This window comes from Elephas maximus, chromosome 25 (genome assembly GCF_024166365.1).
Source record: "Elephas maximus indicus isolate mEleMax1 chromosome 25, mEleMax1 primary haplotype, whole genome shotgun sequence".
Classification (NCBI taxonomy): domain Eukaryota; kingdom Metazoa; phylum Chordata; class Mammalia; order Proboscidea; family Elephantidae; genus Elephas; species Elephas maximus.
In genome coordinates, this window is record NC_064843.1 from 56,704,196 (window position 1) to 56,729,244 (window position 25,049).

Genomic DNA, 25,049 nt, shown 5'->3' on the forward strand with positions numbered 1-25,049 from the left:
GGATAGCTAATTTACTATCTGCGGCACCCGTGAATGTTCAAAATGAATTCTTACTCATTTTCATTAAGATTTTTGTTAATTACGTCTTCTTAAAATATGCAATCTATACAAACACTGAAGGTAACATTATATTGCCTGGCTTTAATTTGCACGCAGCTCAAAACATCTAAACAGACATGAATGCGAAGTTCAAAAACTCCTTGCCTTGCTAACGTTAACATGAACTCAGGTGAGACAAAGGTATTACAACAACCATAGCCACTATCACTTACTGGACACATTTGATTTTTCCACGCCAGGGGTCAGCAAACTAATGGCCTGAGTGCCAGATCTAGACCTCTGCCTGTTTTTTATAAATAAAGTCTTATTGGGACTCAGCTACACCCATCTGTCTACATATAGTCTGTGTCTGCTTTCCTGCTACAATCTGTGGCTGCCCTCTTGCTACAATAACAGATTTCAGTAGTTGCGACAGAGATCCTATGACCCACCACGGAACCTAAAATATTTACTATCTGTTCCTTTATAGAAAAAATTTCCCAACACCATTTCCAGGCACTGTGCTAGGTAAACACTTTCTATAGATGATCTCTTTACATAGATTATTCAGTGAGGAAGAAATAATTATTATTCCCACCCTAAAAACGAGGAATACACGTGTGAAAGCTGGACAACGAATAAGGAAGACCAAAGAAGAATCGACGCCTTTGAATTGTGGTGCTGGCAAAGCATATTGAATATACCATGGACTGCCAAAAGAACGAACAAATCTGTCTTGGCAGAAGTAAAACCAGAATGCTTCTTGGAAGCAAAGATGGCAAAACTGCATCTTACATACTTTGGACATGTTGTCAGGAGGGATCAGTCCCTGGAAAAGGAAATCATGCTTGGTAAAGTACAGGGTCAGCGGAAAAGAGGAAGACCCTCAACGAGATGGGCTGACACAGCGGCTGCAACAATGAGCTCAAGCATAACAACAATTGTAAGGATGGCGCAGGACCGGACAGTGTTTCGTTCCGTTGTGCGCAGGGTCGTGATGAGTCAGAGCTGACTGGACAGCACCTAACAGCAACAAGGAGGAGGAAAATGGGGTTTATCAAGATTAAGTGATTTGCCCAAGGTCACAAGCAGTGGAACCAGGCTTTAACCCCTAATGCACTGGCTCCAGAGACGAGACTCTAAACCAGCAAGCTGTACTGAGTGGGAGCTGGGGGGATAACTTAACCCCAATTGTACATAAGCAAAAAAAAAATCTTAACGTAACTGGTACAAATGTAAAGGGCCTAAGCCAATCTCAGAAATGTAAAGACTTCCCGCACTCTGGAGAAACATTTCCTGAATTGCATCACTGTCACTGATATCACCATATGACCAGCTTTCCCATGGTGGTATCATGCTGTTTGCTCTTGCCACTCTGTGGATCCAGATTGACTCTCTGGGCTCTCTGATCACCAGCCCACTGACTCTGCATTCTGCTCTTATCAAAACCAAAAACCTGTTGCCATCAAGTTGATTCTGACTCATAGTGACCCTAAAAGACAAAGCAGAACTGCCCCACAGAGTTTTCAAGGAGCACCTGGTGGATTCGAACTGCCAACCTTTTGGTTAGCTTATCAATCTATTCTATATGCCATTATCATGTCAGTTACCATCAAGTTGATTCTGCCCTATAAGGACCCTATAGGACAGAGTAGAACTGCCCCAGAGGGTTTCCAAGGAGTGGCTGGTAGATTTGAACTACCAGTCTTTTTGGTTAGAAGCCACAGCTCTTAACCACGGTGCCACCAGGGCTCTAATGCTGCTTAAGTAACACCACTGCCCTGAGTTAAACAGGCTTTGGTGTGCCAACCGTAGAATCAACCACAATGAATACCAATAACTAATGAGAAAAAAACGATATCCAGGTTCTGATCAATTAAACACAGCAATCATTTTTCTAAATGCAACAGTCTTCTAAGACAAAAGTTTTTTTTAACAGAAAACTGTTCACGATTTTAATAGTAAAAGACCAAAAGTCAAAAAAAAAAAAAAAAACCCAAGCCCATTACCGTGGAGTTGATTCTGACTCACAGCGACACTACAGGGCAGAGTAGAGTTGCCCCACAGGGTTTCCAAGGAGTAGCCAGTGGATTTGAACTGCCAACGTTTTGGTTAGAAGCCAAGTTCTTAACCACTGCACCACCAGGGCTCCAAAAGATCAAAAGACAACCTAAACAGAATAAAAAGGCCTTTTGTTCTAAGGAATCCATTCAGACTACAAGTTACCTTGAATTCTGAACACCAAAACTAAAAACACAATTGGCTTAGAGCCAAGATGGAATCTTCCGGACATTAGTAAGTTTGAGGCAAGTATCCCTTCTCACTACACCCATCTTAGAAACACAAAGCAGAGCAGTATAGTAAAGGCTCTCACAACTTTCTATGAATAAGCCACTTAATTTTGTTTAACCCAGTGTTTCCCAAACGTATCTGAAGAAGGATCTTTTTTTCCTCTCTCTCAAGAAACCTTTCTTAATACTAGAATAGTCAATCAACAACCATTTCTTTAGTGTCCACTATGAGTCAAGCACTGAACTAAGGACTGGAATTAGAATTTCAGGAAAAACATACTAAATGCATAATTACAGATGAGATGAACTGACATAGAAGCTGCACCAATGAGCTAAAACACAGCCACAATTATGAGGATGCCATAGGACCAGGGTCACTATGAGGCAGAACTGTCTCAACTATACCTAACAACAAATACAGATTATTAAATAAATATCAATATGCATTGAGAGAGACATACAGGAATCTAGAGAACACACTTTGGGAAACGCTGGCATGGTGGAAAGGATGCCAGACATGGGAATCAGAAAATTCTATTCTGACCTCAACTCAGACACTAACTCCCTATGTAGTCCCAAAGATCACTCAGCAAGGAATAGACCCTGTGCAAGTCTCAGATTCTCCCTACTATGACATGAAAAGGTTGGATAAGATCAGCTCTAAGGCTCTATCCATTATGAATCCTCTGTCATTAATTCAATAGGAAATGAGAAAAATGAATAAGAAATTTCAATACACTACTTAGATACCTCAAAAGTATACTGATGGCTGAGATAAGAAACATTAGGAAAAATATCTTCAGAACAGATGCCCAGAATTCTGAGGCAATAATGAAGCAGTAAGAGTTTTAAAGAGCAAGGCACGCCATGATCTGATCCATGCTCTCCTTCCTCCATGCTCCCACCCCCATGCTCCAAGTTCACTCAATTTCCCTGAGAGTCCCAATTACCCAGGGTGCTGTATTCTTCTAAGCTCAGGCCATCAGAAAGCTTTTCTCACCCAACCCAGGACTGCCAAAGTCAACTTCGTTTCATGGCTGGCCTCAAGATCAACTCTTCTCTGAACCTTCCTGACATTACCACTACCAACTCCCCCAACAGGCTTGAGCACTGACCAAGGCCTTTGCGTCTCCACCACTAGCCGGCCTTGTCACTTACTGGTAACAAGTTTCTTATGCACTCTGGTGCAATGGTTTATTAATAGAATGAGTGGCTATATCATAGGGTTATTATGAGATTCCAGAAACTTTGTACATGCAAAGTACTTAGAACAGTGCCCGGCACATAGCAAGTACTTATGTCCAAGACAGCCTTCTGCTTTCCCCTTCTTTCCTACTGTAAAATGGTGAAAGGAGTAGTATCAGAACCTGTCTCACTTCAGGGGGGTTAATGACAATCAAGACCAGCCGAAGGTTGACTCCCATGAGGTGGAGATCAAACATATCTCCACTCTCCAAACTTTTTACCAATTCTGACAGCAGCCGTCCCTCCCACAACACTCTCTACTTCTCTTCTGAGTTCAATAATCCATTGCAATGGCCACAGAGAACTCAGAGACCATACTTACAGTCAAGCAGTTTATTAAGGAAGCAACAGGACACAGCTCAGGATCAGGGTCAGGAAGCATGTAGGCAAAGTCTCCCTTCGTCAGTGCAGGACAGCTTGCTCAGCTTCTCTTGGCCATGCAGGCGTCCTCTCAGCTCCCTAAGGATAGGCCTCCTCTCAGCCCTGCCATCTGTCACCACCAACTCTGGCGCGAGGCCCATTCTGGGCTTGTCACTGCTGGCTATGCCACTGGGCCCCTTCTGAACCTCTCACTGTCTTCAGTGTTACAACCCTTGAACTGTGTTACAGCTCTTTTAGGAGATTCCTGGCCTTCCTGCTCTCTCTCTGCTGCTTCTCTCTTCCTTCTTCCTTCTGTTTCTTCCTGTCTGAAATACCTGTGTGAGGATGGCTACATATACACAAAACTCCTTGTCAATTTCAACGTATGGCCCTCCCACCAGACCACAGACTGATCAATCCCCTCTCAGTAGGCCACAGATACTTCATTTCCATAATAGGCTCCAGGTGCTTCATTTGCATAGTCTCTTGACCAATCCCTGCAGGGTGTATACCAATCACCAAGCAGGATTCAGCCCAGAACCAGACAAAAAGTATCCAACCACGAGTTGTTTACAGCATACCAAGGAAATGTCAATCAGCCTGGAAAAAAGTAACAAACCCTCTGGAATAGAAAACTAGGGCAAAAGTAACTCCTCAGGGCTAAAAGGAAAAATCTCTGTTTTTCCAAAGAACCAAGGCAAAAGGCCACATAAAGGAAGTCATTTCACCACACTTAATAACAGAAACTCAATTTTGTTAGGGATTGGCAATGTGCCCAGCCGAAGAAACCAACTAGAAGGCGCCATGTGGCATAGCTCTGCAATGAGATAGAAACCAAAGTCGTTGAGCAGCGCTTAGAAGATGGGTAAACTCAGCTAATAAATACCCTTTACCTTGCCCCATTTCTTCTGACTAAATCTCAGATGTGATGATTCGGCCGCAGAAATCATGAAGGAATTACAAAGACCTCGGTTCTGTCAACGTGTGCCACTAAACCCATGCCGCCAGCAGCTTGTCCCTGTAGTTCTCATTCAGTGAGGAAAAACACACAACCTTAATTAGCTTAAGATACCTTTTCTCAAGTTGCTCAAACGCACTGCAGTTAACTCTAATTACTATTTATGTCACACCTATAACAATTTATTTCATTTGTTTGTTTACATGTTTGGTTCCCCCTCCAGACAAAGTGTCTGATTCATGTTCACACAATACCTCACACCAAGCAAATGCTACATAAATGTTAAATGGATGAATGAAGTGACAATATGGTCACCATTGTTTGTCTTTGGTTCTTCTGTAAGAAAAAAAAGTGATTCTAATGATTCTAATAGATTTCTCATCTTCTTCCCTCCCTAACTGAATATTTTTTACATCATTTAGCATTTATAAAAGTGCCCAGAGCTACAACATGCATGAACCCTAAAAACAGTATGCAGAGCGAAATAAATCAGTCCCAAGAAAACAAAATACTGTACGATCTCACTTATGTGGAACGAGCATATACAGAAATGAAAGAATTATTAGTGGTTACGGGGGTATATGAGGGAGGAGGAAAGGGAGAGTTTGCTTACCAGGTACTGAGTTTGTGTTAATGGTGGTAGAATAATTTGGAAAAGGATAGAATAGTTGCACAACTTGAGAAATATAATCATTGCCACTGAACTGTCAGGTAGAAATTGTTGAATTGGCGTATATTTTGTTAGGTATATTTTCACCACAATTAAAAAAAAAACCAGGTCGACCAGAAGACAGCGAGATGACATATTTAAGGTGCTGAGAGGGGAGGGAAAGTCAACCAGGAATTCTATATCCAAGAAAACACTCCTGCAAAAATGCCAGCAAAATTAGGATATTCCCAGATAACATCAGAAGGAGTTTACCTCCCAGAGTCTTACCCTGAAATTAAGGGCACTAGACAGTAATTCAAAGCCATAAAAAGACATAAATTATATCGATAAATATACATTTTAAAAAAATGCTCATAAACTGCCAAAAACTAAAGGTATTTAAGAAGCACTTACATAAGGCCCTGCTTTCAGTCCTTCCACAAGTAACTCTTTTAATTCTCAGGACGACCCAATAAGAGAGGTGTGATCATTCCCATTTCATAGATAAGGAAACTGAGCCATAGAGAGGTTTAAAAACTTGCCCAAGGTCACCCAGCTAACGCCTGGCAGAGGTGAGACCGAACTCCACGCCACTGGGTTCCAGAGTTGATGCTCTTACCTGTTACTCTCTGCCATCCCTCAGCCATTCACTGCGGCAGTATCTTCTTTTTCCTATTTCTATGTAAAATGAGGAACAAACTGGGAGGAAATTCAATCTGAATACCTGTGACAGTTCTTGTCTCCACAAACCAGCAGAAACCAGAGACAGACCTCTGCGTGCACTACGTCAACAGTCGGAGCTACTTCGCCAGGGCAGACATCGTCAGATGTACAATGAATGATGACAGGAAAAGGACACAAGGAATTACATTGTAGTTTTTTACAAACGACATTACAAGGACAGTTTTTTAAGGTACAAATATAAGTAAATGTCTGTCTTAGCTATCCAGTGTTGCTGTAATAAAAATAGCAAAAGTGGTTGGCTTTAAAGAACAAAAACTCATTTTCTCACCGTTCTAGAGGCTCAAAGTCTTCATTAGGGTCTCAGTCCTGTGAATTCCTTCCTCACTGGAATCCTCCTACATTCCTTGGTTCCTTGGCTTGTAGACAACTCTCACTTGGTGTCAATTTTCCCCTGTGTGTGTCTCTGTGTCTGTTCTGGTCTTTTTATAACTCAGAAGTGAGAAGGTTTAGGATCCACCCTACCTTGGTATCTCATTAACTAACAAAAGAAAAGCCCTGTTTCCAAAGAGGATCATATTTATAGGTACAAGAGCCAGAAATCTAACACATATTTTTAGGGGATACAATTCAATCCATAACGATGCTAAAGTAAGCTTTCCAGTGGCAAACCAATCAAAACAACCACCTAAGACCTAGATTAAGAAAAACTGTTTAGCTGTAAGGTGGAGTCCAGATACTCTGCTCTTGAAACAACTTCAGAAAAACTACTTAAAAAAAAAAAAAATAGTAAGTAAAGAGCCTCCAGAAACATGAAAATGTCTTACATCCTTCTGTGATAATTCTCAACTTGGCTGCAAGAAGGTATTCCGTCTAAAAAATCATTTATACTAAAATGTTCACAATTTATCTCTCACGTAGATTCAGCATCCAGCAATCGGGCCCTAGGCCCAAGCCCACTTACCAATACCTGTCCTGTCCTTTAAAATACCTTCACCAAAAAGGATCCTGGAATTAAAAATAGTTAACACAGTGTGTTTTTCCTATCTGCAGTGACATCTAGTGCTCAGAAACTAAAACACAGCCTATGGCACAACACTTATTCCAGGATTTGTTCCAATTATTGTCCCATTAAATGCATATGATCAAATAGGAATACGTATAACCAAAAAACCAAACCCGCTACCGTCGAGTCGATTCTGACTCACAGCGACCCTACAGGACAGAGTAGAACTGCCCCACAGGGTTTCCAAGGAGCGCCTTGTGGATCTGAACTGCTGACCTTTTGGTTAGCAGCCTTAGCTCTTAACCACTGCTCCACCAGGGTTTCCAGGAATATGTACAGCCCTTAATAAATGGTCTTTCCCATAATAAGAATTTCCAATTGTCAACTGTCCTTCTAATCCCAAGTTAAAAATATCTTATAAGCTTAACCAAACTATTCAGAAAACGTATCTGTCTGGTTGAGGTGAAGGACTTATTCTGTTCTCTAATTGTCTGTTTCATGTGCAAACATATATTTACGGCCTAACAGCAGACTGGAATACAGGAGACTCTGCACACATTAAAAAACTTCCTACTAAGTTTAACCAAAAGGCGCTCGGGCTTTAATATAACAAAAAAATACAAGCCATTTATTTAAAACCAACTTTCAGAATTGTCTCGTAGAGAATAATTTAAATGCAGATGAAGCCCATTATAGAACGTTTTGCTGATTTAGGTAGGACATGGGTTAAAACTTGCCTGCAAATTCCACATGTAAGTATGGACGTCATTCTAAGTACAGGCAGCCACACTCTCCTCATCAAAGTGAGAGCTCACTGCGGTAGTAAGAAGCCAGGTGCTTGAATGTCATTTGAAAAGAAAAGCAAGGTACAATTAAAGAGCACTGAATTACGCGTGAGTCAGCGGTATCTAGCCCCGGTTCTACCTCTAGAACTTCTAGACCATGTTATTTAATTTCTCTGGCTTCAATTTCTTCATTTGTTTAAAAAAGAACAGAGGAGGCAGGGAAGCAAGGGGAGCATTTAGCGTAGATTTTACTCTCTTGGGCCCCTTGTCCTAACATTCTATGTTCTATGAACAAGATTATCTCTACGCTGTCTTGAAGCATTTTTTAAAATCATTTGACAGCACTCTGAGGAAGAAAAAACTAAGACAAGCTATTACTCAGGCAACAAAGGAGATATGATTAAAATCAGTTTGGAGTACACAAAAATCTCTTTAAGACTCCTGACCTGGATCAAAAAAAAAGACACATTAAATTGCATCCACTGTGATTCTGCACTTTCTAAACCAGAAGTGCTGTTAGTAGTCTTTAAATAAAGATCTTCAGAAATCATTTAATATAAGTGGGTTTTATTGCTAAACCCAGATATTCATGAATATTCTGATTAAGTGAGGTTTTGTCATCAGGGTAAGTTTAGGTCATTGTCTGGGTTACAGAGAATGTTTATTGAAAAGGTTTTCTAAGGTGAATAAAGAGCTCTAGGTAATTTCAAGCGTGCATGGAGTTTTCTACTGTAATTGTGATTATCTCCTCACCTTGCAGAAAGAACTCCAACTCAGCTAAAAAAAAACTACAATGGGTTGGAGGCAACAGCTAAAAAGAGAGAATAGAGGTAAGGGACCAGCAGAATACGTAGTCCCATAAACTCAACAAAGCAGAAAGAGAGGAAATGAGGTAAACTGAACCCAAATACCTGCCACATTTGGAGTGACTCCCCATCACTGCACTGGTATGCCCTGGGTACCTCAGAAGCCCCGCTTGGGCATTTGTGAAAAGCCGGTGACTGAGTGAGTGACAGCTCTCTGAGATGGCTGGGTGGCCAGTTTATGCATAAACAAAGTGAAGTAAGCTAGAGAGGGCTGGAGGCATGCCCAGGGACCAAGGATGTACAACTCTGGGACAGCACACTTGACGACAAGGTCTGAAGTGAAGTCATATGTAAAATTATGCTAATTAAAAATAATGGGAAGTTTTGTTGTTGTTGTTGTTTCATTCCATCAGGAAACTCAAAATAGAACCTCAATGTGATTACCACTAGACACCCACCAGAACGGCTAAAATGAAAAAAGATTTTTAAAAAATAGCAAGTATCGCTGAGGACAGGGAACTGGGCCTCCCATACATGGTATCTGAGGGTGTGAAAGGGCACAACCACTTTGGGAAACAACTCAAAGAGTGGAATGAGTAAATAAATGGTGACATATTCACACTATGGAATACTGTGCAATAATGAGAGTAAATACAATCAGATGCAAAAACATAGATGGAGCTCACAAACATAATGTTGGACAAATAAAACCAGTTACAAAAAAAATTGTGTATGATTCCATGTATGTTAGGTTCAAAAACAGGAAAATCAAAGCTATGCTTTTCAACATCAGGCTAGACGTCTCCGTTGGAGAGAGAAGTGGTAACTAGCTGGGGGAGAGCAGGAGGGGACTTCCAAGGTACTGGTAATATTTCTGTTTCTTCACCTGGACTCTGAATATATAGGTGTGCTCAGTTTTTGAAAATCCATCAAGCAGTATACATGCAATCTATGTAATTTTCTGTATGCATGCAATATATTAAAGGCCAAACTGAGACAAGGTTCAGAGGGCACATTCAACAGGGAAGACTGGTCCAGAACAAAAGCTCGGCAGCAAGAGACAGAAACATCTAATGGTGACAAACCCCAGAAGACAAAACAAATCTGGTGGGGCCTCGCACCTGTGATAAGGGCCCACTGGGACAATTCCATGCAGCTTCCTAAGAATCCAAGTCCTTCTCAGATACAAGGAATCTTTAGAGCTCACCTACATCAGCCCTCTCCATTCGTGATTGAAAAAAGACTGAGAGAGAGGGTATAACTTGGTCAAAGCCACACAACTAGTTAGTGATAGAGCCTAGTATGAAAGCCAGATCACTTCAGTTAATCAGACTAAAATAATTATAAAGTAGTCAAGATATTTCAAAAGAATGAATTACATGACCAGCCAGAATGTGTCAGAACTCAAGCAAGGACAAGGCTAATTATATCAAGACACTTGAAATGAGATAAGCAATGAAAAGGTGATGAGATGCACACAACAGCCATAGGGAGAAAAGGAGGATCAGAAAGAGAAGGAAAGGGAGCCCAATCTTAGAGAAATTTGGGAGCACAACACAGTGCAGATGAAATACAGCAAAACTAGTGCTACACCTCTGTTTTCCTCTCCTTCATACGCAGCACTCAATAATACTCTGCACGTCTGGACCATTTTTCCTTGCCAAAGAGCACATTTTAGATCTCTCTTTTATAAACAACCATCATTGTAGTAGCGGGCAATAGAATAATTACCTAAAAGCAAGCCTCATGTGAAGTAAAACATTATCTAAAAAGGTGGAAAAGAACACATGGCTGGCTGGCTGGCCAGATACATTTTTTTTTTTTTTTAATCTGAAGATGCCCAGAGAAATCATTAATAAAAGAACAAATGCTAATAATACATTTAAAAAATATGATACCCAGGGAAATAACCATGATTCTTTGCTTAAGAAAAAGACCAGAAACAAGCTAAGGAAAAAGACAACTAAGCCCAACCTTGGTGGGAAAATCAGTCATTATCGAAGAGAGAGAATTACAAAACACAAAAGGAAACGTGCCATTATTTCATGGAAACCACGTCTTGTCTTGACGTTTATGGAGGTGACAGAGCACATGGGGCTCAAGCAGTGGCCATTATCCATTTTGGTTTTTAAAACACTGATGAATGACCAAATTCACTATGAGCAAAGGATCACTTCTGAAGATTACTTTTTCTTATCAGTCATTACAACATGAAAAAGCACAAAAAAGGCAAGAGTCAGAGAAAGGCAAAACATACCTAATGCATTTGAACATGGAAAAAAGTAGAAATGATACAGCCATTAAAGTAAGGTCAGTTTCAAACAATAAGAACTGGAGAGCATAGTGGGGAACACAACCAAGACCTCAAAACAGAGTCAGATTCTCACCTTCCCTATACCTTTCTTAACCCTGTGTCCTCTGGGCCTCAGTTCCCTTACCTGTAAAATGCAAAAATGGAAAACATAATAATACCACTCTCATAAGGCTACTGAACAGAATAAACAAAGTAATACATATAAGACTTGGAATTGCACTGTGTGGATGCGGCTACTGAGCCCTTTAAATATGGCGAGTCCAATGGAAAACTGATTTTTTAATATTATTTAATTTGTTGGTTTTAATTTAAAAACCAATACACAAACCACTGAAAAACTAGGTTTGTAACATATTTAGTATAGGAACCTACTTTTTCAAACATAAATTTTATAAAATAAAAACACAGGTCACGTGTATCCATGCAAACTTAGCATCTGAATTGGGATGCACTGTAAATGAAACATTCATATCACTTTTCAAACACGATTATTTTAAGAAAACACTAAACACCTCTTTAATAATTTTTATATTGACTATATGTTGAAATAATAGGTTAAATATAATGTATCATTAAAATTCACTTCAGCTACTCTTTTTACTTTTTAATGTGGTTATCAGACAATTTTAAATGGCCTATGTGGCTTGGGTTACGTTAGACAGTACTGACTTAAAAGAGGTGTAATGAATATTACCAACTACTATTATTGCTATTATACTATCATCATTAATTGCTGTATGCAAGGCAATTTGGGAGCTTCAGAAACCATTAAAGCATTTATCAGCCTTCTCAATTTCAATCTAGCAAAGGAATATCAGACATAACGGTTTTATAGGACATAAACTATTAATATCTAACTGTGAAAAAAGAGAACTTGCAAAAAAAAAAAACTACAAAGAGTATATAGTAAACTCATTGAAAACTTCTGAAACTGCCATTATAAGAATCAATAGAAATCAGAATACATTTGTGTCAATCCCCCAATTAAATCAGACCCAAGTGAAAGCAGAAAACAAACTCACATCAGAAACCTACATAGACTAAAGGCAAATGTATTCTGTTTGTGATGGCAGTGTTGCTCCTGCTGGGCCCAGGTGGGACCCACTGAGGCAGGAGGTCTTGCCCTGTTTCTCTGGCCCAGCCCATGCTGGGAAACAGCTGTGCAGGGCTTGGAGGTCATTTGGATCAGAGATATTACGATTGGTCATAAAGACCAGGTGGACATATGCTGGAGAAATACAATGCAGTGCCAAAGTTGCATAAGGAAGAGAGTAAGCAGGCCTGTGTACGCATTTGCTCGAAGGAACAGGTTCAACAATGTTCACAGAAGCACGCTATTCATAATAACCAAAACTGGAGATAACAACCCAATAGAGATAAGCAACGGGATAATGGATAAACAGAGCGTAGCACAGCCACATGTTGCGATACCATACGGCAATAAAGAAGAACAAGCTACGTGGCTTCACCAAAGTAAACCAAAACCAAACCCGCTGCAGCGGAGCTGATTCCAACTCAGGGCGACCACGTATGTTTTAGAATGGAGCTGCTCTACAGAGTTCTGCTGGCTACATTTTTACAGAACCGGATCATCAGGCCCACAGCGCTGCTGGGTAGGTTCGAACTGCCAACTACTAGGTTAGCAGCCAATCACGAACCGCTTGCACCAAGAGGCAGACATAAAAACAAGATACACTGCATAATTTCTTTTGTATGAAGCTCAAGAACAGGCAAAATCATCTACATTAACAGATGTCAGCATAGTGGTGACTCTGGGCAACAAGGGGGCAGGAATTAAGCGACTGGGAAGGGACAGAGGGAACCCTCTGGGGAGCAGGAAATGTTCCATATTTCCATCTAGATATGGGTTGTGTGGATGTACATACGTGTAAAACCTCATCAGCTGTACACCTCAGATCTGTACTTGTTTACATATGCTCACGGAGTTTCACACTTCAGACCTGCATACTTTATGCATGTTAAACCTCATCTGAAACAATAATAAACTTTTCTTTATTGTAAAGGTCCTGTGAACACATCACCCCATTTAATAAAAAAAAGAATCTGTTCAGCTGAAGTTCATTTCAAATGACATGATCCCATGCTATCAAATGCTTGCTTGCGTAAGTATATAATTTGGGGGCTGTGAAACATGACAACAAGTCACACGTGCCCTTTTAGTCTATGAGCCTACAACAAACACACAGACGTGGGCTTAAGGGGTGATCTTCCACATGCTTAAGGACAGTGGTTCTCAAACTCTTGTGAGGCTCAGGGCACTTGTCTAAAAATAAAGATTTCAGGATACCATTCCCAACAATTCTTCTTCTGAGTGTCTGTAGGAGGGCTCACGGAACTCTTTTTTAAAAAGGTCCCCAAGTAGAAGCCACTTCTGTAGGGAAAATCAGCTTCCTATGACACGGAGAGTAATTAGTATTTAAGTTGTTTTGGATGCGAAACTGGACTTATCGACTTAAAGAACGTCATGGCAAGTTCTGGGGCTTGAGGCAGTCAAATCTGCTGGACTGCCAGAATAATTTTTACTTTAATGGCAAGGACAAGAAATGCTTAAATACATTCATACGTAGTGCACTGGCTCTAGAGAAGATAACCACCCTCGGTAATGTCTGTGTTGATAGGGTCTCTCAAGGAGAAATCAGAACTATTTGGAGCTAAGTCCTCTCATCTACGCGACAGAAACAACTTGCTCAGTAAGGCTGTTTTTAGCTGAGAAAGCTGGCACTATAAAGTAATATATGAGATGTTAGGAATTTATAGCTGCCCCTCCCCCTGCACGTAACAGAACATCCTGGTAATAAATATCCACATGCTACCTAGGCCCATATTTCTTTCTCCGTAGATGCCCATTTGCTAATTACACTGTCTTGCAAACACATGCTTCTTAAAACCATCACTGCTGCTAAGAGATCTGCAGCTCTGCTGCCTGGAGTTAAGAGAAACTGCTGTCATCCTTAAATAATGCAAAGATGCCAAGGAAAAGTAATCTACCACAACCTGCTGTTGTGTGACAGATGGAGAGCAATGCCAACGTGCCACTCACAGACACCGTTGCTTGGTAGGCTGGGGAGGAAAACATCAAGCTATAGGGGTGAACCGAAAATGAAGCCAAATTCAAAATTATCTATGAAAAGCTGGAGAAGAGAACGCAGCCACAGTTAGAGCTCATTTTAAATCATGTAATCAATATAAAGAAGAAAAATTCATTTAAGTGTGTCAAATTTCACCATATTCCATCTTTCAATTCTAACACCAGAAAAGAGAGGTTTCTCCTGTAAGGGACCATTCACGCCGCAGAACAGATGGCTCAGCTGGTCCTTTCATGTGTTTTTCCAGGTGAATATAGGATTTCTCAGTCATAAAGAAGAATTCTAAAATATTCTCTCTTATGAAATAAAAGAATGTCTCAACTAATCTGCATCTCCTGTATACCTTGAACATACCTTACACTACAAAAAGTGGCCAGGCACTATGTCTGTGGGGGAAAATGTAGATGGTGTCACCAAGATGCACCCACTCCTCCCGCTCCCAGGCAGAGCAGCTTGTGCTTAAATGGGCTTGGCCTCACCCCAGCTGCAGAAGTGGACCCTGATTCATCTCCATCAATCAAGGTAACCCATTTCCTTATCCAAGTAATTGATTTAAGATAGCACAGGCCTAAGCCAGTCACCACAAGGTATTTCCCTGGCCCCAGGGAATGGTTTAGAAATGCATCAATCAGTGCAAAGCTTAGAATTTGGCTGAGGACTTTGAAATCCAGACTTAACACATTTGGATGGTGTAGTAGGTAGATATATAGCTTGACCTGCTGCTTTTATTTTGCCACTGTGAGAGATGTCTATAAAAGATTAAACCAACCCGCCAGAACAACAGAACCATGAATAGTACCACAGCTAGAGCCCAGATCAAACCAGGCCTGAAGCCCACCCTAGTCCCAGAACATTACTGTTCTGTGAGCTAATAAACCCCTTTACCATTTAAGCCAATTTAGAATTGAGTTTTCTGTTATCTGAAATAAACAAACATAAAATGCTACCTGATACTAAACTGGGGGAAAAAAAAAAAAAAACGTTGCTGTCGCGTCGACTCCGACTCATGGCAACCCTACAAGGACACAGTGGAACTGCCCCATAGGGTTTCCAAGGTTGTAATTCCTTACGGAAGCAGACTGCCATATCTTTCTCCCTCAGAGCAGCTGGTGGGTTAGAACCGCGGGCTTTCAGTTTGCAGCTGTTTAACCACCGAGCCACCAGGGCACCTCTACTACATGGTACAATGCTTTAAAAATAATCTCCTGGGGTATTTGTATAATACTATATACTTTATAAAGTTTCCACATACATCATTCTTTTCTGTGCAACTGGGAAGACAAGTGTAATCAGCATCTCCATTTTACATGTAAGAGGATGGATTTAGGGTAAACGAAATTAGTAAGAAAACTGGATAACATTACTATAATGCTTACAAGGCTGACTATGTGCTAGATGGTGTCCTAAACACTTTCCACGTGTTCACACCTCCCTCGGTATTATTACCATCTCCACCCTACAGCAAGGGTCTCAGCAATACAAACTCCACAAGACCAAGGTCAAAAGAAGGACAAATGATGACTCCAGAATAATGCGCAGGCAAAAGTCATTAGTCCAGGCAGGTGAGGACCACCTCCTCGCCCCCACGTGCACTGTTATTCCACCATAGCCCCCTCCGCTGCAAACTCACCACTCTTAGAACTCAGCCACGGTGAGTTAAATGCATTCCTGGGTGACATGAACAATAAACTTATCTGTACCATGAAACGGCCACTTTTTAAGCTTCTTTACCAACTAAACCAAGTTCCTACAATTAAGCACACCTGGTGAGTTCAGGTATACATAAAGCACACTTTTTAACGGTCAGGAAATCTTTCCCTTCCTGACCATGGCAATAAAGACACACCAAGAGCCATCGGTGCGTAGGCCTCACTGCAAAGATTAGACGGGAAATCCATTATGCATTCAAAATAATTTACTGCGTGCTACCAACATTTAACAGGACATATCTGACATCTCTGAACCTTTTGCTCCAGAAACGTTATTCAAAAGTAAGAATCAACATATACTTGGAATACCTTTATTTACGAGCAGTGCCTTCAAGATAAAAACTGCCATGGAAAATGTGGTAGGTTTGGTATTATTAACCACGTTAGAGCTAGCCTGTGAATAGCGCAGCTCAGCCTCTGACCCTACCAAGCTCTTCAGTTGACCTCTAGCACCACAGTGCTGACAGTCATCTCCCCATTAATTATCATGTCCTTGTTTCACAGAACACTGGACTTTATTACTTTACCTCTCATCTTATTAAAAAAAAAAAAAATTTTTTTTCAGAGCAGAACTTTAGAAAAGGGGGCACACATAGTTTGATGGAAACGAAGAGCTGGAATCTAATGAGCGGTTGACAAATTAACAACTGCGTACTATATAAAGTGCAGTCACATCTTTTTTTTCTTGCCTTAAGAGCAAGAGCAAGCCAATGAGATAGTATGTGTGAATGTGCTAAAAAAAGATAAAGGGCTTTGCGCGCAGGGGTGTTGACAGGGACTTTTGCTCAAACACACACAACAACGTCATCCACATTAGTCTGCACTAAGTTATCACCATCTGCATCTTACAGTGAGGGTCTAAGAAACAGGAAAAATCCATGAGACCAGGGTCAGAGATTGATAAATGATGACTCCAGAGGAACGCACAGGAGGCCAGCAAGTTCTTCTAATGCTCTCTTTCTTAGATCATCTTCATCGCAATCCCCCAACCCGAATCCTCTCTCCATTCAATACTCTCTCCTCTGGAGAGGCAGTAACACAAACTGCCTCATATACACACCACTGCAAATCACTGAGGCTGGCTGGGAAGGGAAAGGAGTAAGGAGAATAGAAAAAAAGATGCTTGGGGTAGTTTTTTGAAAAAATGAAAGAATTATTCCTTTCCCTGTACCTGTAACTATGCCTGTGGGTAATCCCCTTACATCTGACTCTAGGTTTGGCCACGTGACTACCTTTTGCCAATGGGACATTAGCAAATGAAACGCAAGTGAAGGCTTAAAAATGTTTGCACACTGGGGCTTGTCCTCTTTCCCTGTTCTTGGGGCCCTGAACCACCAAATGAGCCTGAGCTGGCTGATGGAGGAGGCCAAGCACCCATCAAGTGAATGAGGCTACCTGAAACCACCCAATCCCATGGCATGAGTGAGAGCAACAGAAATCTGCTGAGCCAGCCTGGACCACAAAACCAAGGGAAATAATAAGTTTGTTTAAACCATGTCTTAGTCATCTAGTGGTGCTGTAACACAAATACCACAAGTGGATGGCTTTAACAAAGAGAAGTTTATTCTCTCACAGTCCAGCAGGCTAGAAGTCTAAATTCAGGGCACCAGTTCCAGGCGAAGGCTTTCTCTCTCTGTTGTTTCTGGAGGAAGGTCCTTGTCATCAGTCCTCTCTTGGTCTGGGAACATCTCAGCACAGGAACCTCAGGTCCAAAGAATGTGCTCTGCTCCCAGAACTGCTTTCTTGGTGGTATGAGGTTCCTATGTCTCTCTGCTCACTTCCCTCTTTTATATCTCAAAAGAGATTAGCTTAAGACACTACCTAACCTTGCAGACTTCATCAATATTAACTGCCACTAATCCATCTCATTACATCATAGTGATAGGATTTACAACACATAGGGAAATCACATCAGAAGATAAAATGATAGGCAGTCATACAATCATACAAGGGAGTCATGACCTAGCCAAGCTGACAAGAGATTTTTGGGGGACACAGTTCAATTCATGACAAACCACTAGGTTTGGAGGCAGTTTGCTATGTAGCAAAATTGCTTGGACTTGTCTTAGAACTTCTCAGAAATGGGAGAAAAAGTGGAGTTCAATAGTTACTCACTGAGCACTTCTAGCTATAAAGTACTAGGATACAACACACTAGGATTATGAGAGATACACAGACAAGTGAAGCAGGTCCCCTGACCTTAAGGAGTTTGTAATCTAACAGAGGGCATTACCAGCATAGAGAGAGTTACAGTGCAATACAAAGGAATCAAACATCATTCCCTCCCATCTCACAGAATGTCACTACATGAATGAAGTCATTCCTCCAGACAACTTCTCCGGTAACATACAGCCGTTCATTCAGTGTTCAAACCTATGAAGCAGAGAACAAAACAGATGGAAGCCGTGTCCTCATGGAGCGTACAGGCTAATGGGTATAATGTATGGTGATGCTCCTTATGTCTTAGGGGATTTTCAAGAACTTTACGCATATGAATTCCTTCAGCACGAACAGGCTGAACATAAGTTTACTTACTAGAATACTAGAACTGAGAAAGAAAGATGTCTATTTTTCATAGTCTGAGGCCTCAAATGTCAAGTCTGAAAGCTGAGCTATACTGTTTAATCAAAGGTTTGTTCTGTTAGAAATCAGAGAGAGAGAAAAAAAATGAAAATAGATTATGGGAGCTTTACAAAAGAACGTGCAATTTTAGGAAAAAGTCTTCTAGAACTAGAATGTAATTTCCATGAGGGCAGGGATTTTTTGCTTTGCTCACTGGGCATACCTGATTCCTAAAACTATGTCTATGCCACAGCAGGCTCTCAATAAACGCATGTTTAATGAATGAGCAGATGGATGGACAGATGGATAAATGGATGGTATAAAGTGAAGCGAATTGGGCAACCAGGATATTAAGAGAAGATATTTCCAAACTCACAATAGCTGAGAGCGTCTTTATCAGAAAAGACAGCCACACTAGTTTATCAGGACGTAAGCATGCCCCAAAAAAAAAAAAAAAAAAAAATTTTTTTTTTTTTCTAAGCATGCCCAAAGGACGGTCATCATCTTTTTTTATGCCTTCTTTGCCAAAAAGCTTTTAGAAAGTTTGAAATTAAAATTTTCATAAATTATAAAAACACAACTCACAAGAAAGTAACTTAGATCCTAAGAGCATGTCCCACACATGTACAACACTAAAAATGCAAGTACTGAGCTGGATTCATTCTCTTTTTCACAATGAAAACCAAGACGAAAGAGCACTGACTTAAAATTGCTACTGCAGCCAATCTCTGCTTGGATGGATGAGATGAAATTCAACATATCATCTTCATGCAGACAAATGAGTTCTGGAGACATTTTTTTTTTTTTTTTTAATTACTATAAGTATAAACAAAATGTGTGACTATCTGCAGTCAGAATTTTGAGCCAACAAATGCCCAAATGGCTATTGATAATGAAGCTGGTAACCTATGGGTGAAAGGAATGTTTCCTTTAATCCAAATTCTGGGCAAATTAATGTCCATAAAGTTCGATCCTACACCTACACCCAGATTCAATTCTCCTACCAAGAAGAGGTCATGATTAGCTGCATCTAAAGGAATCAAAGGCCGCAAAAAAATGCTGTCTCTCTCATCTTTTGTTTGTAGGTTTTCTAGAAGCCAAACAGAGGAGTCAGTGCCTCAGGCAGCAGGAATCTACAAGACCACAGGAAACTCGTTCCAGAAACCTGACCCACCCCAAGCCTGCTGAGCAACAGCCCTCACTATCAGTCCTGCTCCCAAATCTATTACACTCTCTAATCCATTACCTCCTCCAAGAAACGGAAAACTGCAAACAGCCTGGAAAAAAATCTCTTCAGGGTTGCCATAATTGTCCAAAGACAAAAGTTCAGCTAACTGATTCTATCATAAAACAAAATTTAAACTCAGAAAATCTTAAGCCAAGAAAAGATTTCAATTTCATTTTAATATATTTATTAGTCAAAAATTCTGAAAGAGTAAAAAACTGTCTTCTAATGGGCTATCCACCCTTGCCATTGCCTTGTAGTGTCCTCTTTCTTCTATTCCACCATAGGATTCCACCATGGAATACAGGAAGCAGGATACTACAAGCCAATGGGATATTAAGACGCCAAACTTCAATCATTTGCCTTAGGGTTCCACCATCACATGGATTCTAATAAGCTCCATCCTCTAAATTCAAGCAACAAATACTACTGTTTACTGTCTATGTATAAGATATATCAAAATTCCATATAATGAAAGCCTAACAAAAATAACTTTAATTCACCTTACACTCTTACAAATAACTTGTAGTTTCCAAGGAAGAGCCTCTTCTCTTATACCTTCTGGGTATGAGCAGCCTCCCCACCCCACCCCACCCCCCATGCCAGGCCATCATCAGGAGTCCTGTGGGAAGCAATGAAAACATAAAATCAAGTCAGACACTGGCGGAATCAGAAGACATGTTTTTCAAAAGGAAGAGACCCAATTTATTAAAAAATGAGCAGAAGAATCTACGCGGGAGGGATTCAACCAGAGGCGCACTAAGGGCTGCAAGCCTCCCTCTGCAGTTCTGCTCTGGACGGGCACTGCACAACGCCAGCTCTCCTTCTGGCACACCATCTGCCAGACAGTTGTGAGTTTTATGCTGTAGTCCAAACTGTCGGTGATTTGTTTTGAAGCACTGAGCTCAGGGAGTTATGTGGAAGTCAGATAACGTACCTTTGAGCATTTTTTTTTTTAAACCATTTGTAAAAGGCTAGAACAGAAAAACCAAAGTGTACAAAATAGACAAACCAAAGAGTACAAGGCTTGAGGTGGGGAAAAAAGAAAGTGGGAGTAAAGAAAGAACGTAGGGATTCCTTCTCTTACACAAACACTTGAAAAAAATTCATCAGCAACAAAACATACAAGGTTTGCAAAAAGCCAAGGCAAAAGTACATGGAAGCAGTTTATAAGACACTTCAAACGCTAAGCATAATACTGCCGCAAACAGGAAAGGCCTCAAGAATCCACTGATCCCAAGGCTTGGAGAAGCTGGATTTCTTCTCACACCATTAACTTCTAAGTCCCTAGAGAGTCATCGCAGTCTAAGAAAAACTCAGCAAGAATGGAAAACACACTGGAGCAGCATTGTAAGAGGAGACTAGAAAGAGAAGAACAATATGTTTAACACACCAGATTCTGGGAAGCCAGCATACAAACCAAGAGACTGGGATGTAGAGCGCATAGCCTGGTGTCAGACAAGGTCTAACCACGTAACAGAAACCACACCAGTACTGAAATCCAAGGGACTTTAGGACAGAGAATTGGCTACTCAGCTGAAGCCAGCTGGGACAGTGAGGCCACCCACAAACTAGCAACAGCAGGAAGCCAGTGCCGTTCCTTGGCTGGAGGGGCAAAAGGAGAAGGAATCGATTCCAGAGCCAGGCAGTGGAATCAATTCCTGTGTCACCAGGCAGTACTTCTTCCACAGGGGGTCAGAGAAGATGCGCTGGGGCCGTGAAGAAGATACACCTGCCACTGGAGATGCTACACGGGGCCTAGGGGAGGTCCCCTCTCCAATCTCCCACCAGTGAGTCTCACAGGTGCCTGAGAAAGGGCAGGCCCATAGGAGTCGGACATGGAAACGAAACCTAAGATTTGAGTTCTACAGATCAAAGCCCATGGCTCCATCTATTATCACCATGAGCTTTGCTGAAAAGAGGCAGTGTCTTTCCACCGATGCCTGTGCTTACCCACCCCAGTAGCCGTTCACTCTCCCTCCACCCCCATTCAACAGGACCTTGGGTTTCCCTCATGCAGGGCAAAAGGAGCCACTGCCTAGAGGCATAAAGAAAGGAACAAAGTTAACCTTTGGCTTTCGAACATCTAAGGGCTCAGGACCTGGTGATTTCTGGGGCAATTTAAGGGGTTTTTGAGCATAATGCTAATTTTAAGGGACCTCTACCTACAAACTGACTTTAGACTCCAACCCCTGCATGAAAGGGTGTTCCTGTGTATTCCTAAAGCCACTCTTCATGACGTCTACTGAAAAACTAATCTTAAGTCTCAGCTGTGACCCAGGAAATACAAGCACACAGCACAGTCAGCTTAACAACCAAGAGCATGCTGAACATTAAGGTGACTGTTTCTACTTCTGTCACTAGTCCCCTCTTCAAACAATACCCATCACTCTCCTCTGAATGACTGTCAAAAAAGTTGGGCACAAAATACAAGACACCACTGTGCCAATGAACACCAAATTGGTCCTGATGTTTTAACTCTCTTCAATCTTCTCTCCAAAGGTCTCTCCTTGAATATCTAGAATTTGGAGCTTGGAAAGGATGATAATAACAAACCAGCAGGGGAAACAACAGCCTCCTGATAATGAACCCTGCTTCACTGGGTCTGTCTCTACAAAATGTGTAGATTCAATAAGAGCGCAAGATCCCAGAATTTAAAAACTGATATTTGAAGGTGCGCATGTGTTGATTAAGGGTCCCTGGTGATGAAATGGTTAAGCACTCGGCTGCTAACCAGAAGGTCAGTGGTTTGAACCCACTAGCCACTCCGCAGGAGAAAAAAACCTACAGATCTGCTCCTGTAAAGATTTCAGCCTAGGAAACCCTACGGGGCAGTTCTACTCTGTCCTATAGGATCGCTATGCATCAGAATCGACTCAACGGCACACAACATGTGTTGATTAAACTCTTGGTCCCATAGTAGGATTGTACATTTACACCCTTGTCATGGCCTCACTGTGGGTGAGTATACTTCCTCATCATTCCTTAATTTTTCATTGAGCCACTTGCTCCTTCAGTTAATAGGATGTCAGCAGACATGATGTGAGCAGAGGCTTGCGATGTGTTCACGTGACTGGGCTTGTCTGCTTGTACCTTGGCCAAGACCATGAGAAGAACAAGCCCCAGATAGCCAGCGGGGTACAAAGGGGATGAGAGACAAGTAGAACAGAACTGGATCCCCCCGCGGTCTGTATCCAAGCCCTGCCACACCACACTACACCAGCCAATGAGCACATGCAGGAGGGAAAATACATGACTGTTGTCTAACCCGCTGGCTTGGGTGGTTTTTATGCAGCACTACTGAAACAATAGCTGACTGATGAAACACAGACGGCAGAAATTTGGGAAAGATAACACAAACTGAAAAGGCACCAACTCATTGACTAACAATCCCTTTACTCATCCATTTCTAAAGCATGATTTCCAAAAAAGCATTTGAGAAGCCCTCTTCTTCACCCCAGCCCTGAGGCACTCTCTTCCAAGAAGTGAAGACAGTCCTTTAACATATCAGACCTAAGCAGAAAAGGGATATCGATTTAAAGCACAAATAACAACAAAGAAATCTAAAATGAGTTTCCAAGGTCAAGGGAAGGGAAACATTTAAAATATCGTTAGCCTTTCTCATCCTCTTTCACACCTAGCACGTAACACATTTTTTGTCTCATGTAAAAATCATAAAAAAATAAAAATAATGAAATTTAAAGAAAACTGAATTGGAATTGGAGGCAGACTTAGCTTCAGAGCCCAAGATCACCTTATGAGAAAGCACATAAGAAAAAGTTCAGAGGTTTCACTACTGAGACTCTGAATATAGGTGTCTTTGAAGAGACAATATAAAACCTCAACTACAGTCCCAGGGAGAAACACCATAGCAGCAGAGGAGGTGATGCTCAGATCTTTCAAACGATTGGTACATCGCCTCCTGTCCTAACAGGCACTAGGTATACTAATGACTTCAAATAGTCAACCATTTGACTTTTTGTTTTTTCGTTAAATGGAACAGATTTCAGTCCACCCTCTTTGGCAAATTTACCCAGGAAAGTGTACACAGTCAAATGACTTGGGCTTCATAAATTATGGGCTGTCGCATTACTTGTTAGAGTAGATGCAACTTAAACTATGAAAAATACTTGCATCTTTGCCAGTGTTTATTCCATACCTGACTATTCTGAAATATGAGTGAGAGCTTTGCTCAGGTTCCTGCACAAGTCTCTCAACAAAGGAAACACTGAGGAAGCACCTCAAAATAATATCATTATTATCAGGAGGAGGGAAAAAAGCCTGAACACAAAAGTCTTCACTTATTCCAGCCCTTTCTGTAGCTGGAAAGATTATCTTTAGGGCCGTCACATCTCACCACATCTAGAGCTTTAGCACAACCTCTGACTTCATTAGAAAGTGCTTCTATCCCAAAACAGGCCAAATGGCCTAAGAAGTAGAAGGAGAACTTTATATAATCTGATGTCATCCCCGCTCTCAGAGAGAATCCAACAGCTAAATCAGGCTTTCAAAAATTTACCCCGATGAAACAATGATTGGGTGCCTCATCTTCATGTAAAAGGGATCCAAGTTCGGGTTCTGCCAAGGGTTTAGTTAAATCTCATCTATCTAACCTCACCGATAGTAGGTCTAGATTGTAATCCTTTGACAAAGTTAATTCTTACTGACCAACATTCACAATGAGTCTTGGCAGCAACACAGACAATCACGGTCCAGCCGACAGGACGTAAAGAAAAAAATCCTGATAGGAAATTCTAATTTAGAAATACCTGAAACCTAGCCATGCTATGCAGGTATGCTCTACAATATTGACACAGGAAGTCTTCATTTTATTTAGTGTATCACTTTTACACTGGGTTTAACAAAAGCGGAAAGGCAGAACAGATATCCTTAAATATTAGAGTTGTAATATCTGCTGAGTCAAAAACGAAAAATTCCAACAAGTGAAAGCAAACATGTCAAGCATCAACATAACCTGTATGGGCTAAAATACACACAGCAACAATGTCTAACGATGCCTATCCCCATTCTTTCAAATTCAAACCAGAACCCCACAAACCAAACCAAAGAAGTCACTCATCAGCTCTACTGATCTTACCTTAAGCAAAGCACACAATAGCCATGTTTGAGGGGAAAAAAAGTTTACCTATTTAAGCCATCATTTTTTTTTTTTTAGTAAGACTAGGGCATCTTTTATAGTCCTTACTTTCAAGATGTTTTGGGTTTCATTCCACTTATTTGTCCATTCCTTGGTCAACTCTTGAACCTAAAAGGAAAAATATGCATATATAATTGTTCTATAAAAAATTATG

General features: G+C 41.0%; 1 protein-coding gene across 2 annotated transcripts in view; it reads right to left on the reverse strand.

Annotated features, from left to right (window-relative positions):
• KIF16B (kinesin family member 16B) overlaps nucleotides 1-25,049 on the reverse strand; it is a 397,632-nt gene that overhangs the window by 298,651 nt on the left and 73,932 nt on the right. For both annotated transcript variants that reach the window (XM_049870024.1, XM_049870023.1), the window contains exon 12: nucleotides 24,944-25,003. In XM_049870024.1, coding sequence (XP_049725981.1) covers nucleotides 24,944-25,003 — 60 coding nt within the window. The remainder of the gene's footprint in view (nucleotides 1-24,943; nucleotides 25,004-25,049) is intronic.